Source organism: Triturus cristatus, chromosome 8 (genome assembly GCF_964204655.1).
Source record: "Triturus cristatus chromosome 8, aTriCri1.1, whole genome shotgun sequence".
Lineage (NCBI taxonomy): Eukaryota > Metazoa > Chordata > Amphibia > Caudata > Salamandridae > Triturus > Triturus cristatus.
Window position 1 is genome coordinate 313906130 of NC_140591.1, and position 14234 is coordinate 313920363.

General features: G+C 44.4%; 1 protein-coding gene across 5 annotated transcripts in view; it reads left to right on the top strand.

The window, feature by feature from the left end:
* SGCG (sarcoglycan gamma) overlaps positions 1–14234 on the top strand; it is a 967353-nt gene that overhangs the window by 941870 nt on the left and 11249 nt on the right. For all 5 annotated transcript variants that reach the window (XM_085621587.1, XM_085621590.1, XM_085621588.1 and 2 more), the window contains one exon: positions 3352–3475. In XM_085621587.1, the coding sequence (XP_085477713.1) occupies positions 3352–3475 (124 nt within the window). The remainder of the gene's footprint in view (positions 1–3351; positions 3476–14234) is intronic.

Here is a 14234-nt window from a genome sequence, read left to right on the forward strand (position 1 = left end):
ACCCATCTCCTGCTGAGTGATTAAGGATCCAGACCCCCAGTATCAAAGGGAGAGAGGTGACACTGGGAGGGAGACACCCAGAACTGATTTAGTGAGGGGTCAGGGACCCCTGAGCACATACGAACTTCAAAGACATTAAGGGGTATAACTAGGAGATTTGAAACCCCTGAAAGTGGGAATGAAACAGATATGGATTGACACTGTAAAGGCTTGGACCCATTCTGTGGTCAAGAGAAACCTCTGCTAAAGAGGGAGCAACTGAAGTGCCTGCTGTGGACAAACCAATCCTTGCTTAGTGATCTGGGGCTGGTCTGCAGTTTTCTGTTCTAACTAAGGGAGAGGCTGTTGGGACTGTGCTTGGAGGCGCTGGGTCCACCTGCTCGAAGAAGACTGTGCTTTGTGCTGTGTCTTGAAACCCCCAAGGGCCCAAGGTGAGCTGGCTCCCTGTTTGGAAATACAGGACCATAAAAGTTTCCGGAGACGGCCCAAGCAACACGGTGTGTGCGTGCTTCTGCAGCTTGAGACTCTCAGAAGTTGTGCCATGTGATCGTGGGCACGCAGGAGTAAGCTCAGTCTTGGACGCGCAGGGTGCGTGTCGAAGTACAGGCCAAGGCGTTGGAGAGGAGCGCCTGGTCGTGGTGTGAACGGAGAGGAGGGGATCAGACGCGCATGTGCGTGTCGTGGTGCAGCCTGGGCATTTGTGAAGAGCGCCGGGGCCTTGTGTGCACCAAAGGAAAAAGCGAGACTCAGACGTGCTGGGTGCGTGTCGTGGTGCAGCCAGGGCGTTGGTCAGGAGTGCCTGGACATCGTGTGCACCGGGAGAAGAGGTGAGACTCGGACACGTGGAGTGAGTGTCATGTTGCAGCCAGGGCGTTGGTGAAAAGCGCCTGGACATCGTGTGCACCAGGAGAAGAGGAGAGGCTCGAATGCACAGGGTGCGTGTTGAGGTGCAAGTGGAGCATTGGTGAAGAGCGCTGGATCATCGTAAATACCAGAGAAGAGGCGAGTCTCGGACGCGCGGTGTGCATGTTGAAGTGCAACTGCAGGCGCTGGTGAGGAGTGCCTGAGTAGGGGGTGCACCGAATTGGAAGTAAAGTCTCCACAGTGCTGAAGGCGGATCTCGGTGTGAACTGAGACCGCCGGAAGGAGGGCCAAGGCATTGAGCTCTCGGAGTCAACCGCAGCGGCCCGGACCGTTAGCCACGGAAGAGCTGAGCCGCCTGCCCGAGTCCGCCGCAGCCCGTGACGGAGTTCTGGATCAAGGCCCAAGTCGCTGACGTCAGGGAGGAGAGTGGGGTCGCGCCCCCCCCCCCCCCCCCCAGGTAACGTGGATCAACACCTGGGGTGGGGTGCGGGCCCAGAAGGACACTCTCTCGGCCTCCTGTGTCAGTCAGCTGCGTGAGCCGTTGCTTCGGCTCGGATCCCGGCACGCGCTGCCCCAAAGAGTGGCAGTGCTGGGGCCGGGGTGGGAAGCAGTACTTTTGTGTCATCATTTGATCCATAACGGAGGCCCTGTTAAAGCAGCACGTAAAACTGTTGTATTACACTTTGCGTTATTGCTGCTAACAAACTATCGAACTGTCGTATGACGCCTGACCTCATTTGTGCCTGACGAACTACATGCTTGGTGCACTACGCACTGCGTTATTGTTCCCTTGCATATTACCTGATTGTAACGTGGCGCAGTGTATTATTTCTTCATTGCACCGTACAGGATTGTAGCGTGACGCATTGCTTTGTTTCTTCCTGGTACAGGGCATGCTCGTGGTGATACGCATTGCATTATTCCTTCAATTGCCAAGTACATGACTGTGGCGCTACGTATGGCATTGTTTCTCTGTTGCACAGTATAACAGAATATCGTTACGCATTGCAGTATTTGTTTCCTTTTGCAACATGTGTGATTCTTGCAATACGACTGGCCTAACCTTTTGGGAAGCAGTTAGAAGTGAGCTTAACTGTTGGTTAGAAGCGGTGGTTGGGATTAGAACCTACCAAACCACCGGAAAGAATACTACCCATTCTTATATGTTGATTTTGTATCGTGTGGTCGTATCGTATAATTGCTTATATTAAGATTATACTCATTTTATCAAAACTTGTGTGGAGTCTATTTGTGGTGACATGTGGGTTACTGTGAGCGTGGTTGCACATATTGAACACTCGTGCCTTGGAGATCAGCCTGGCTGCTCGTGCCAAGCTACCAAGGGGGTGAGCAGGGCTATTTATTATTGGTGTCCTTACTTAGCCTAACGTTAAAGCGAGAGGTCAGGGACGCATGCCTCCAGCATTTGGTGGCGTCGGTTAGCGATAAGGACCCCCACTTCCAACAGATATGATTTAGAAGCTAGGAACACTATCTGACAATCGTTTTTCATCAGTCTTATATTTTCTGTTATTTTTGTCACATCTTCCTCTAAATGTATGCCACATATATAGCAGTGTTACAACAGTGTAAATAGATTAATTTATTTTCTGAATATAGAATATACATTTTTAAATGTTTTTTGGGTTATGAGGTTTTCAACATACATTGCAAAATCCCTCAGCAGGATGCCAAGCAAAAGATAATGCAGTCTGACTGCTGAGGGATGCTGGATCTTTCCTAGGACTTTTTGATGTTTTACCGGAATTATCTGCCATGACCTTCTTGACGATAAACATGAACTATTTACCATGACTTTCCTGCCTTGAAGAAGCCTTGGCCAGCAGACCACTGAGCGAAAGACGTGTCGGCTGTTTCTGTTCTTACTTGCATTTTTTAGAAAACTACTAATAAAAATGACCAAATTACAACGATCTTTTTGCTTCCTTCCGGTACTCCACAACGACAGACCATGTTAAGTCTCCTTGATATCAACTCAACTTTTGGGATTACACCAACCCTGGGATTAAAGTAAATTCTGCAGACATCAAACCCTTTCATTCCCTAAATATTTGTTCGTTTTAAGTTGCATTTAATATATGACCAGAATTTGATGAAGTTAATAAAGCTGATATTTAAATAATTGAATTTTTGTAAAAATAACTCGAATTTGGACAATTAAAGTGTCATAATTTACATTGTGAGCCTTGCAAATGAATATGTATTAAATAGACGTTATTAGGCCTTATGCTAATTAGCCACTATATTTAGACAATCGAAATTATAATAGAACGTCAAAGTAACCCACTGACATGTTTAGAGAAGATTTAAAACAACATGCTCCCCATTGTGAGTCAATGCACAATCAATAGAATTACATGACTAAAATGCAAAAATCACAATAGGCATAATGCTTGTTGTACAACATGCACCCCTAAACTTATTTATACAGCAGATGTTTTCACTTCTTTCACTTCTTTCTTTCAGGCTGGAGTCTCCTACTCGAACACTGACCATGGACGCTCCTAAGGGTGTAACTATAAAGGCGCAAGCAGGGAACATCAAAGTTCTTTCCCATATGGACATCTCATTACACAGCAGTGATGGAACGGTGAGCCTCATACACATATATGCATGATTTTACCAACTATGTCATGGTCATCTAAAATGAAGGCTGTTGTCCAGTGGCGGTTCATCCACAGGGGCAGACGGGTGTTGACCCTCCATCTAGGTGCTGCCATTCTAGCTACACTGCTTTCCTCCATTTTTAATTCTCCTAAATCAATTGAAAATATGTATAAAACATCATGCAGGCCACACCGCAATTTTGGATTTACAATTGCATCTTGGAGAAGGCGTGATCCTCCTCTCGTAATGCCTATAGATGGAAGGGCATGTCGGGCTGGACACAAGGTGGGGCGAGACCAATCTGACAAGTGCACTTTAAAGGCCTCTAAACCGGTTCCATTTTTAAAGAGCCTGGAGGACAGAGCCTGGTCTGTGATGGTCTGGGGGTTGCCCTGCCCAAGCCAATCCCAAAGCCGCTCTCATACACTGTATTGAAAGTCTAATACTCTATTTGAAAGGGAAGTGTTGGGATTGGCGAGGCTGCGCTGAGCCTGGCTGACAGAAAACAACCACAACCGCACTGAATAACATGCAGTGTGGGGGCTGACAGAACAGCCATGTGGATCGGGCAGTGAGAAGGGGCAGCTCCTGAGAATGCCAGGGTGAGAGCAATGCTGAGTGGCTTCTTGTGAATCTTAACTTGATAAACAGTAACAGTGGCAGAAACAATGATGGACAGGCTGCGCTGTGGAGCCACTGTGCCAGAAACAATATGTAATTAACTTGGATATATTACACTGTGTTTGTTCCAGTCAGTCTCGAATCATCAGCTTCTGGCATAGGTGCAAGTGTATGGCCAGGAGGTCTCACTTAACAGTGAATTCCTGCAGGTTTGTGTAGGACTCCACCGTGACCGAGATGTGACAAAAAATGCTGCATACATTTTGAAGGTTTTTTTCAACAATAACTTTATAAAACTGCTTTAAATGTGTGCAGCTTGTTTCTTTCATATATGTTTATATTTTGACCTTATTGGTTTTGTTAAGGTCATTTATTTGACTACTATCCCTACTGCAATAATATTTGTTTGACCTGCAGAATTTGATGTATTGGGCTCACTCATCACATGGCATTCATGACAGCCATTTACGCTCCGTCACTTTAGTCACCAGCCACCACTGATATTGTCTTTCATTTGTTTCAAGATTTGGAGCTTAAGGCGCTAGTTTTAGCCACCTTTATTATCCCAGGTCTGCTAATCAAGCTGCCATATGAAATAAATATATATTTAAGGTGAAATGTGCACTAGTTAATATTGGGCCACACGTCAGCCAGTGAGCTTGTCATGTGTATTTGTATAGTTGACTTAAAGCAAATTAGATAGCATGGTTCTGATCGATATATTTATTTTGGAATTGAAACACTTCTGTGAAAAACGTATACAACTTTGCGTGTGAAAGGGACAGTATTGTAAACAAACAATGGCAACAGATTGCAAAAAAGATTCCTTAAAGAGAGATAAGAGAAAAACTCCGCCTTTACCATCTGCAAAACCTCATCTAAAGCAAAACCGCAACTGAAGCCCTCAAGACCAGCTATCACTTCTCTTACCCCTGCAAGAAATTAGAAATGTGAGAAATAACAGGGAAAACATTAAATTGGACCTAAATGTCTTACACTTGGACTGTCGAAACAATGGTCCACGAGCCACCGCTCCACATCAGATTTTCTAAGTAACTACAGCCCTGTCCTATTTAGAGATGTTATGTGTGGCAAAGATTGGCCGACCTATGGACCAGGGTTGAACAACCCTGTCTTAAACGAACACACAAATGTCTCTCCTTGCAAATAAAGGGAGCAAAAAAAGAATGCAAGATGCAGAAGCCAAGATCAGTTGTTAAAAACAACTTGTAGAAGCCATAAACCACATATTACAGAATTTCATGACCAAGATTCCCTTGCGAATGCAGAATGTGACCACTTCTGTTTAAATATTATTCCCTATATTCCTATGCCTCAAATTCTCACAAATGTTTTAGACTGAATATACCAAGCTTTATGACAAGCGACGTTCTTAAAACCACTGCACAGAGTCCTGAAGTGTTGTGGTACACACAAGTAGTACAAATGAGGACTGCTGCAGGCTTCACACCTGCATACGTTTCAATGAACCCTGATCTACATTTATCAGATGTTTAGACGCAAGACTGTTACAACTTAAAGACATTGCTATTGCAGCAGCCTACAGAAAATCACTTGCGATACAAATGTGGTGTATATTTCCTAAAGTGATTTGTCTACATAGGGTTGCATCTCTTCTAAGTAGGAAAGTGAGTATTTAATGGCTGGAATAATTATTATAATAATAAAAATAGTGTGATTTATCTAGCATGTTGTTACTTCAGACGAAGTTCCCCAGCACTGAAGGTCTAACTCCCCGAGGTCAAGAACACAGCAGAACTTAGAAATAACGTAATCACCCCGAAATAAGTAACCAAGGGGTATATGTACAAGGACTGGTGATAACTATCGCTAACGCTAGTTAGCAGCAGTTTTCTTACCGCCGCGTACCACTGAAAACTATCGCCTTGTTAGCGACCTATGTACAAGACATCGCTTCATGGCGATAGCTTCAGGGATCAGCTGTAAAAACTGCCAGTAACTTTAGTGTGAGGGCGATAGGAATTCCGGCGTTAGCGGGTGAAAACTAACAAAAGGCCCATTAGCGGTAAAAAAAACGCACGTTAGTCAGCCCAACGTGAGGTTTTTTAGCCACTATAGCCAAAAATAGCCTATCAGTCGACCTCCAATGAAAAGTAGGCAAAAAAAACAATGGGATGGAGAATGGAGCAGCCAGGGCAAGTGCAGCACAGGTCAACCACCCCTCAAGCCCCCCAACATCCAGGATGACCAGCCAGAGTCCAAGGGTAAGAGGAAATGCAGGGCTACATCCATGTAAAGAGACGCATCACAGTACAACACCAGTGATGCATCACTTCTCATTGAGCACTCTTCGCTATACCATGGGATCCAAAACCTTGAAAGCACAGACAGTCCCTGGGGCCCGGAGGCCTCGCTGGTCCTGCGTCTGGAGCTTGGATGCCTCGCTGGTCCTGCGCCTGGAGCATGGATGCCTCGCTGGTCCTGCGTCTGGAGCCTGGAGTGGGATGCAGAGGTGCTGTGGAGTCGATGAGCCGTGGCGGTAGACATTGAGGTGCAGCGATCGCCCTTACCTGGTAGTGAAGTCTGGCAGGGCGCATGGAGACACGTTGCTGACCTGTTTGAGAAGACCGCCTTGAGCCCCTTGTAGTTGTGAATGGTAGAGGCGCTCCTGTGCACCAACGTGTGGAGGTCTGCATCACATACTACGATCCACCACTACACCGGATCCGCTGAGGGGATTACCAATGGTGGGCGGCGGCTCTCTGCATCACAGGCCGGATGAATTTGTGCTTGCCGGACGCTGTGGAGAGTGAGGCCCCTGAGCTGCGGTGAACTTGTGTGGCGGGAGCGCTGCAACTTCACGCCTAAGGAGGCCCGGCTGCATAACCTGTACAGGGAGGTTCCCTAGTGGACTTGGCGGCGACTGCTGTATCCAGGCTTGTGAAATCCCACCTGGCTGAAGCTCCTGCTGACTGAGTCACAGATTTGGAGAGAGTGCAGCTGATTGAGCCATGGTATCAATGTCCAGGTAAGGAGAAGGTGGGGCCTAGCACCTGGTGTGATGCACCGCCAGTGGCGGCTCATCAGCAATGATGGAAGAGCATCACCCCACTTCTTTCAAGCAGACTCAGGAGAGCAGGAGCAACAAAGACATGCGATCTGGCCTCAAGGTAAGATGAATTTCATTTAAATATTTACAACACCCGCTCACACACACACCCTTGTATCCCAGCCCCATCCAGTGTCCTTTAAGGCTTATCCCATCTCCCAACTGTCCAGTCCCCCCCGCAGCACTTCTCCATGGCTGGCGCTGTGTGCCCATGCTCAGCGGGTGTACCACTGGTGTGCCAATGGTATACATGATGTTACAACGTATACCATTACATTGCATTCCATTCCAATGCATTCTAATTCTACGCATATTGCACCAGTAGGGAAAGCGCTGGATAGCGGAGATGAAAAAATTGCTATTCCCACTTCAGTGAGTGCAACCCTAAAACTAACCCTTGCACCCCCAAACACACTCTGAACCCTGAAATTCATCTTTGACCCCCAAAACACACCCCAAATTTCATATTTAAAAACACCATTACTAACCTCACAATGCTTTGGAATGGAATGTGATGTAAAGGCATCTGCGTTGTAGTTGCGTTGTAATGCCTGCATTGTAGTGGACGTCTCCTATGCCAGAGCCAAGCCATTGGCAAGCCCGTCTACATCCGTCTGCCCCTGGACCGCGCTCAGCACCAAGGCCCCTTCCTCTCTGACACTCCACCGCTACGACACCAGCACCCTCCTCGCTATCAACCCTGGACGCCACATCGCCTGCCAGGACCAACCTCTGCTCCAGACGGGACATCGCCATCGCCATCACTGATGGCTACTAGATGACTCGCAAAGGACCACCCCGCCCATTCAGAAGGAGGCATTGCCATCACCTACAAAAGCACACTCTGTCTGACCACGCACTCTAATGACCCAATAATGACCATTGAACACCTCAACTTCCAGATCCGGGCCAACCCCATCCTCTGTGGCACCCTAATCTGCAGGCCTCCTGGGCAATGGGCCCCTATGCAATTTTCCATAGGGACCTTTAGTCCAAGGTACAGCCCGAACGGCTCAACAGAATTACTTGAAACTTGGCAGAGAGGTAGTCCTCAGCTCAGGGATGTGCCTTTTGCATATATGGAGTCAATCTGTTCAGTAGTTCCTGAGAAAATTGCAGTTAAAAGCACATACATATCTATAGCCGCACACCGTGCGCGCACCATGCGAGCACCCTAACGTGCGCGAGCGTAATTCTGATTGGTGGTTACATGTTAGTCAACATTCGAATCGGTCGAAATCAGGAAGTGTCGGCCGCCATTTTGTTTGTTTTCAGTGCGAGAGTGAAAATGGAAGGTGGCGAACGTGAAAAGGGGGCAGGGTAGAGAGTTCCAGACCCCCTAGCCTTTGTCAGGGGGTCCCTGAAGGACCCCGAAGGCAGAAAAAAACATTGTAATTTTTTTTTTTTTAAATCGCGGGGGTGCGCGGTGAAAAACCAAAAAAAAAAATTACTTTTTTTTTAATACGTAGTTTATTGTAAAATAAATATATAAAAAAAATAAAAATACATACATAACTTAGCATTTAAAAAACTGTACAAATTCACTGAAAAAACCATAGGTTTCACACACGTTATAGTTAGGAATTAGCATTTAAAAAACCTTGCAAATTCACTTAAAAAACCATAGGTTTCACACATGTTATAGTTAGGTGGATATTTCACTCGTAAAAAGCCAATGAAATTACCCCGTTATAGTTAGTTCAGATAACTATAACTCGCGCGGCCGCCACTCTATCACAAGGATGATGTCATCAGTGATGTCATCAGTGATGCCACTGACCATGTCATGAGTGATGTAATATGTGACGTCATCAGCAGTGGATTGCGGGCGCACGAGTTATAGTTATCTGAACTAAACTATAGCGGGGTAATTTCAAGTGAATATATATATATATATTCACTGAAAAAACCATAGGTTTCACACATGTTATAGTTAGCTGGACATTTTACTGATAAAAAACCAATGAAATTCCCCCGTTATAGTTACTGTAGGCAACTGTAACTCACGCGACCGTAATCCTCTGCTGATGCTAATACTGTATTTAGACACTTATTTGCCCATATCTTCTTCCATTAAATTTTAGCTATACATATATTACAAATATTTTTTTTTCATAAAGACACATATGTCATCAGCAGAGGATTACGGTCGCGTGAGTTATAGTTGCCTACAGTAACTATAACGGGGGAATTTCATTGGTTTTTTATCAGTAAAATGTCCAGCTAACTATAACATGTGTGAAACCTATGGTTTTTTCAGTGAATTAGCAAGGTTTTTTAAATGCTATTTCCTAACTATAACGTGTGTGAAACCTATGGTTTTTTCTGTGAATTTGTACGGTTTTTTAAATGCTAAGTTACTTTACGCCATTTGTGGCGTGCGCGCCCACTTAACGCAGTTCGTTCCGTGCACGGTTTTTATCAACTTTAATAAGCCCTGTACATTTGGTGGCCTTCGGCCACCAAAAGCACAGGGGGTGAGGTCAATGTGGATAGTGTTTTTTTTATTTCGATTTTATAATTTCATGTTGCCAAAATTACGTTTTTTTTCTCTATTAATAAGCCCTGCACATTTGGTGGCCTGCGGCCACCAAAAGCACAGGGGGTGGGGTAAGTGTGGATAGTGTTTTTTTTATTTTTATTTTTTTACCGTAAGCGTACGGTAAGCTTACGGTAAGCGTACGGTAAGCGTACGGTAAGCGTACCCCGCGAAATTGCCGAAAAAAAAATAAAACCGTTTTTGCTCTTGGGGGATGTTTGGGGACTCCCTCAACATGACTATGTGGGAGGGAGTTGTCAAAACAGCCCCGTAACATGTTTTTGGCCATCATGTTTGATAAACAACACTCAGTGCGAGAGACAAAATGGCGGACGCCGCTTCCTGGTTTCGGCCGATTCGAATGTTTACTAAGATCTAAGAGCCAATCAGAATCGCGCTCGCGCACGCCACCGTAAGCTTACGGTAAGCGTACGGTAAGCGTACCGTAAGCGTACCGTAAGCGGGCTCAGATATATATATTGATTTAAAGGCTATTTTCTCAGAATCTACTGAACAGATTTACACCAAACCTACAAAAGGCACTTCCTTGACCTAGGGACTACCTCTCTGCCAAATTTCTAGTAATTCTGTTCAGCCGTTCGGGCTGTAGCTCGTTCTAAAGGTCCTATGGAAAAATGCATGGGAAAAACGCGTTTTGGGACCCCCCTTTTATCTCAGCCCCCGCTTGACGAATCCCCCCGAGACTTTCAGGGTAGGAGCGGAGCGTAGCGCCCCACCTATTTTGAGAAATTCGCGAGGATTCGTCGACCGGCGCCAAAGTTATTCAAAATAGAATGTTGAGGTTTTCCTATGGAAACGTGGTCCTAACTATAACTACCTACTGGCGACCGCCAGTAGGTAATATATATATATACATATATGTGTTTTCACAAATCCTTGTCAGCCTATTCACACATTAAACATGGTCGGAACTTTGCTCCTCTCTCACTCAGAAGTAAATGAATGATTAAAGTACAATGACGCTGGAACACACAACATTGAAGAGGGTGTAGGGTAAAGTGTTTCTACAAAATGGAAAATATTTTCCCCAAGGGCAAAAAAGTTATCAAGCGTAGTTGCACTTAGTTGGGGATTTCAAATGAATTTGTTCAAGTGAAAATGGAATTCAAGAAATAATTCCAGGAGCACACCACAGAAAGCTGCAGGAGTCACAACTTTGCAGGAGCATACCTGGAAAAGCTTGTGAATTCCAAAAAGTCTGACACTTAAAAACAAAGGATTAAACCTTTGAGAGTAAATCTGCTGGCTCTAACCTGTTGCCTTTGGGTGCAGATGTCACGAGGATCTCAAACTAATACTTCAAATTATTTTGACTGCCTGCCAAACCTAACATTGTTTCATGATTGTAAGCAATCTATATGGACCATTGCCATGAACCTAAGAAATGAACTAACCTTTCTCTGTATTAGAATCATCTGGGTTACTGGTTAATGTTGATATTACATTAATATCTTAGCTAGACACCTGACAGTTATCATTCTCGCCCCTCCTGTTCAATTGCCGGGTTTAGAAGCAGACCACACCATCTAGGTATGACAAGAATTGTCACCTTTGGAGAAAATTGTGCACATGTTCCCCTCATGGAGTTTGTGTGTAATTCAGGCTTTCTTTCTCAGGCTAGTAATGTTGTATCTCAGAATATGACGGATGACACTAGAATGATATTAATGGCAAGTGTAGCACAAATAAGAACATTAGGTCACTTGCTATAGCAAACATTTTTAAATATTCAAAAATATTACCATCAAAAAGAAATAGCGAACATACACTTTTCACACACATTTACACACATTGTGTCTCTAAAATAAAACTAGATTTTCATATAACATAGTTTTAAACATTTAAATAAAAGCACACTCCCTATTGCCACCCTTGCGAACTCTTATTTTCTGTCATCATCAAAAATGTACCCACTTTTTAGCAAATCAAAACAAAATTTTATTTATTTGTCATAATGATTTCAAAAACATTCTACTGTCATGATATTTCATCCTTATTTAAAAATAGTCAACTAAATAATATTTTTAAAACATATTTCTCTTTTACTAGTTTTATACAGAAGATCAAATGACCTAGGCAGTTTTTAGAGTAATAATCATTAAAATTCATGGTCTTGCAATTTTTCACCTAATGTCCTGGATAAACATATGTACCAGTATAGGTTTGTTCTCTTACACATTTTAAACTCCACTTTGGTCATACACATCCATAGTATCATTCTGTTATTACTTTGTTCTGTCAGTGGATACATCTACCACAGGATAGCTAAAAAACGAAGGCGCGAACAATATTGTATTTGTATGCTGTTCACTATTAAAGAATGCAACTCAGACATACTCCAGTTTACTATAAACAAGGAAATGCTAAAATATTAATACTATTAACAACAGGATGTATGTTGAATCTAGTTCCGGGGAGGGACCAGTTCACACTGCAAGCAGCTTGCACCATCCAAGTAAATCTCAACGTCTGCTCCCCAGGATCACAAACAGACCTGCTCACATCGAGGGAGTGTGCGCGTGACGTAGAGTGACATGCACTTATGGCATTCTGTTACCAACGCCCTTCCAACGAATCTCTGATGAGGACGCCTCCAGGGTGACAGCAAATAAGATGCCTTGAGGGAGGAAACCTCTGGCACGACACCTCTACATAAAGCTTCCATCACCAGGACAACAAGGAACAGAGCCCTGGAAGTGAGAGGCTGTTTGCAGAGTTGCAAATTCATGTTGTGGCTTAAAATACCTTGGGGAGACACATTGTTTGATTCAAATATTGGTGGGAAAGTGGTTTGGATTGAGAAAACTGAGAAAAAGCAGGGTAAAAAAGAAAAAACTATTTCTTCAAATGAGTAGTAGGAATGAACTCTAAATGACACCCTGGTATTTGGTGGATTACTCTAGTAGCTTTTCAGGTACTGCTGACAAGTTCCATAGTTCTAACTACGTTTCAACATTATTTACCAAGACAGATGTATGACACTGTGAAGGGGACAAATTATAGTGCTAATATAATCACCGTTTTGTGATATAAGGTGAACTTTAGTGGAGAGCATATTCTATAAGTCTAGCAATTGCTGAACTTGAAAAGCAAACCATGCACCACTTTTTCTCTTAACACCACTAGGTGAACCAAACATTAAGAGTAGAAATGGAAGAACTTTTTCTTCCTTAATGCAAGGGTCTGTCTGTCAGCAGGAAGAAAACCATATTTATTAATGCATTGGCAGGGGTGTAGGATCACAAGAGGTTTGAAAATGAACCTATTCTTGAGTAGAAGTAGAAGCCACTGTGTGGTTTGACTCGGTATCTGCGGCCACAAATTAGGGGCTGAAGTCAGGCTTTGCATAAACAGGAGAGAATCAATTAAACACGTATTCACAGATAACTACCCATTATCAAATACATAAAAACATTCAGCACCCTTGATTAGATTTCTGTAATAGAGCAAGTGATGCTGCATGAGAAATCTTGCAATCGTAACAATGTTTGTCACTTTCAGAGTCTTTAGAATGCTGTTCAGGCAAGTAATACAAAACACAAGGAGATGATGGACGGAGCACTGAAACTTTTCAGACACTCACCCACAGTCACAGATCTTGGTTGAATCCATCATCGTTCCTTAGCTCACTTCGCCACCCCAGTTCAGACACAGCGATATGCAAATCAGTCTTGACCCTGTGCCTCATGGGAACAGTCCAGCCCAAACTGCCAAGCCATGTCTTTCCTGGACCGGAAACAAACATCCTGGGACTGGTTTCAGGGTAACACCCCTCATCAGCCAAGCTAACTTAAATCCAGTGGAAAAGTGAACAAGGGACCCATATCTGGGCATACCCTGCCAACTTACTGCGAGTAAAGCAAACACAAGGAGATGATGGACAGAGCGCTGAAACTTTTCAGACACTCACTCCCAGTAACAGATCTGGGTTGAATCCATCATTGTTCTTTATCTCATTTCGCCACCCCAGTTCAGACATGTCTATATGCAAATCTGTCTTGACCCTGTGCCTCATGGGAACAGTCCAGCCCGAACTGCCAAGCTATGTCTTTCGTGGACCGGAAACAAGCATCCTAGGACCGTTTTCGTGGAAACACCCCTCATCAGCCAGGCTAGCCTGAATCCAGTGGCTAAGTGAGCAAGGGACCCACGTCTGGGCATTCCCTGCCAACTTACGGCTAGCAAAGCAAACACAAGGAGATGATGGACAGAGCATTGAAACTTTTCGGACTCTCACCCCCAGTCACAGATCTCAGATGAATCCATCATCGTTCTTGAGCTCACTTCGTCACCCCAGTTCAGACACAGCTATATGCCAATCAGTCTTGACCCTGTGCCTCATGGGAACAGTCCAGCCCGAACTGCCAAGCCATGTCTTTCCTGCACCGGAAACAAGCATCCTGGGACCGGTTTCGGGGTAACACCCCTCATTAGCCAGGCCAGCTTGAATCCAATGACAAAGTGAGCAAG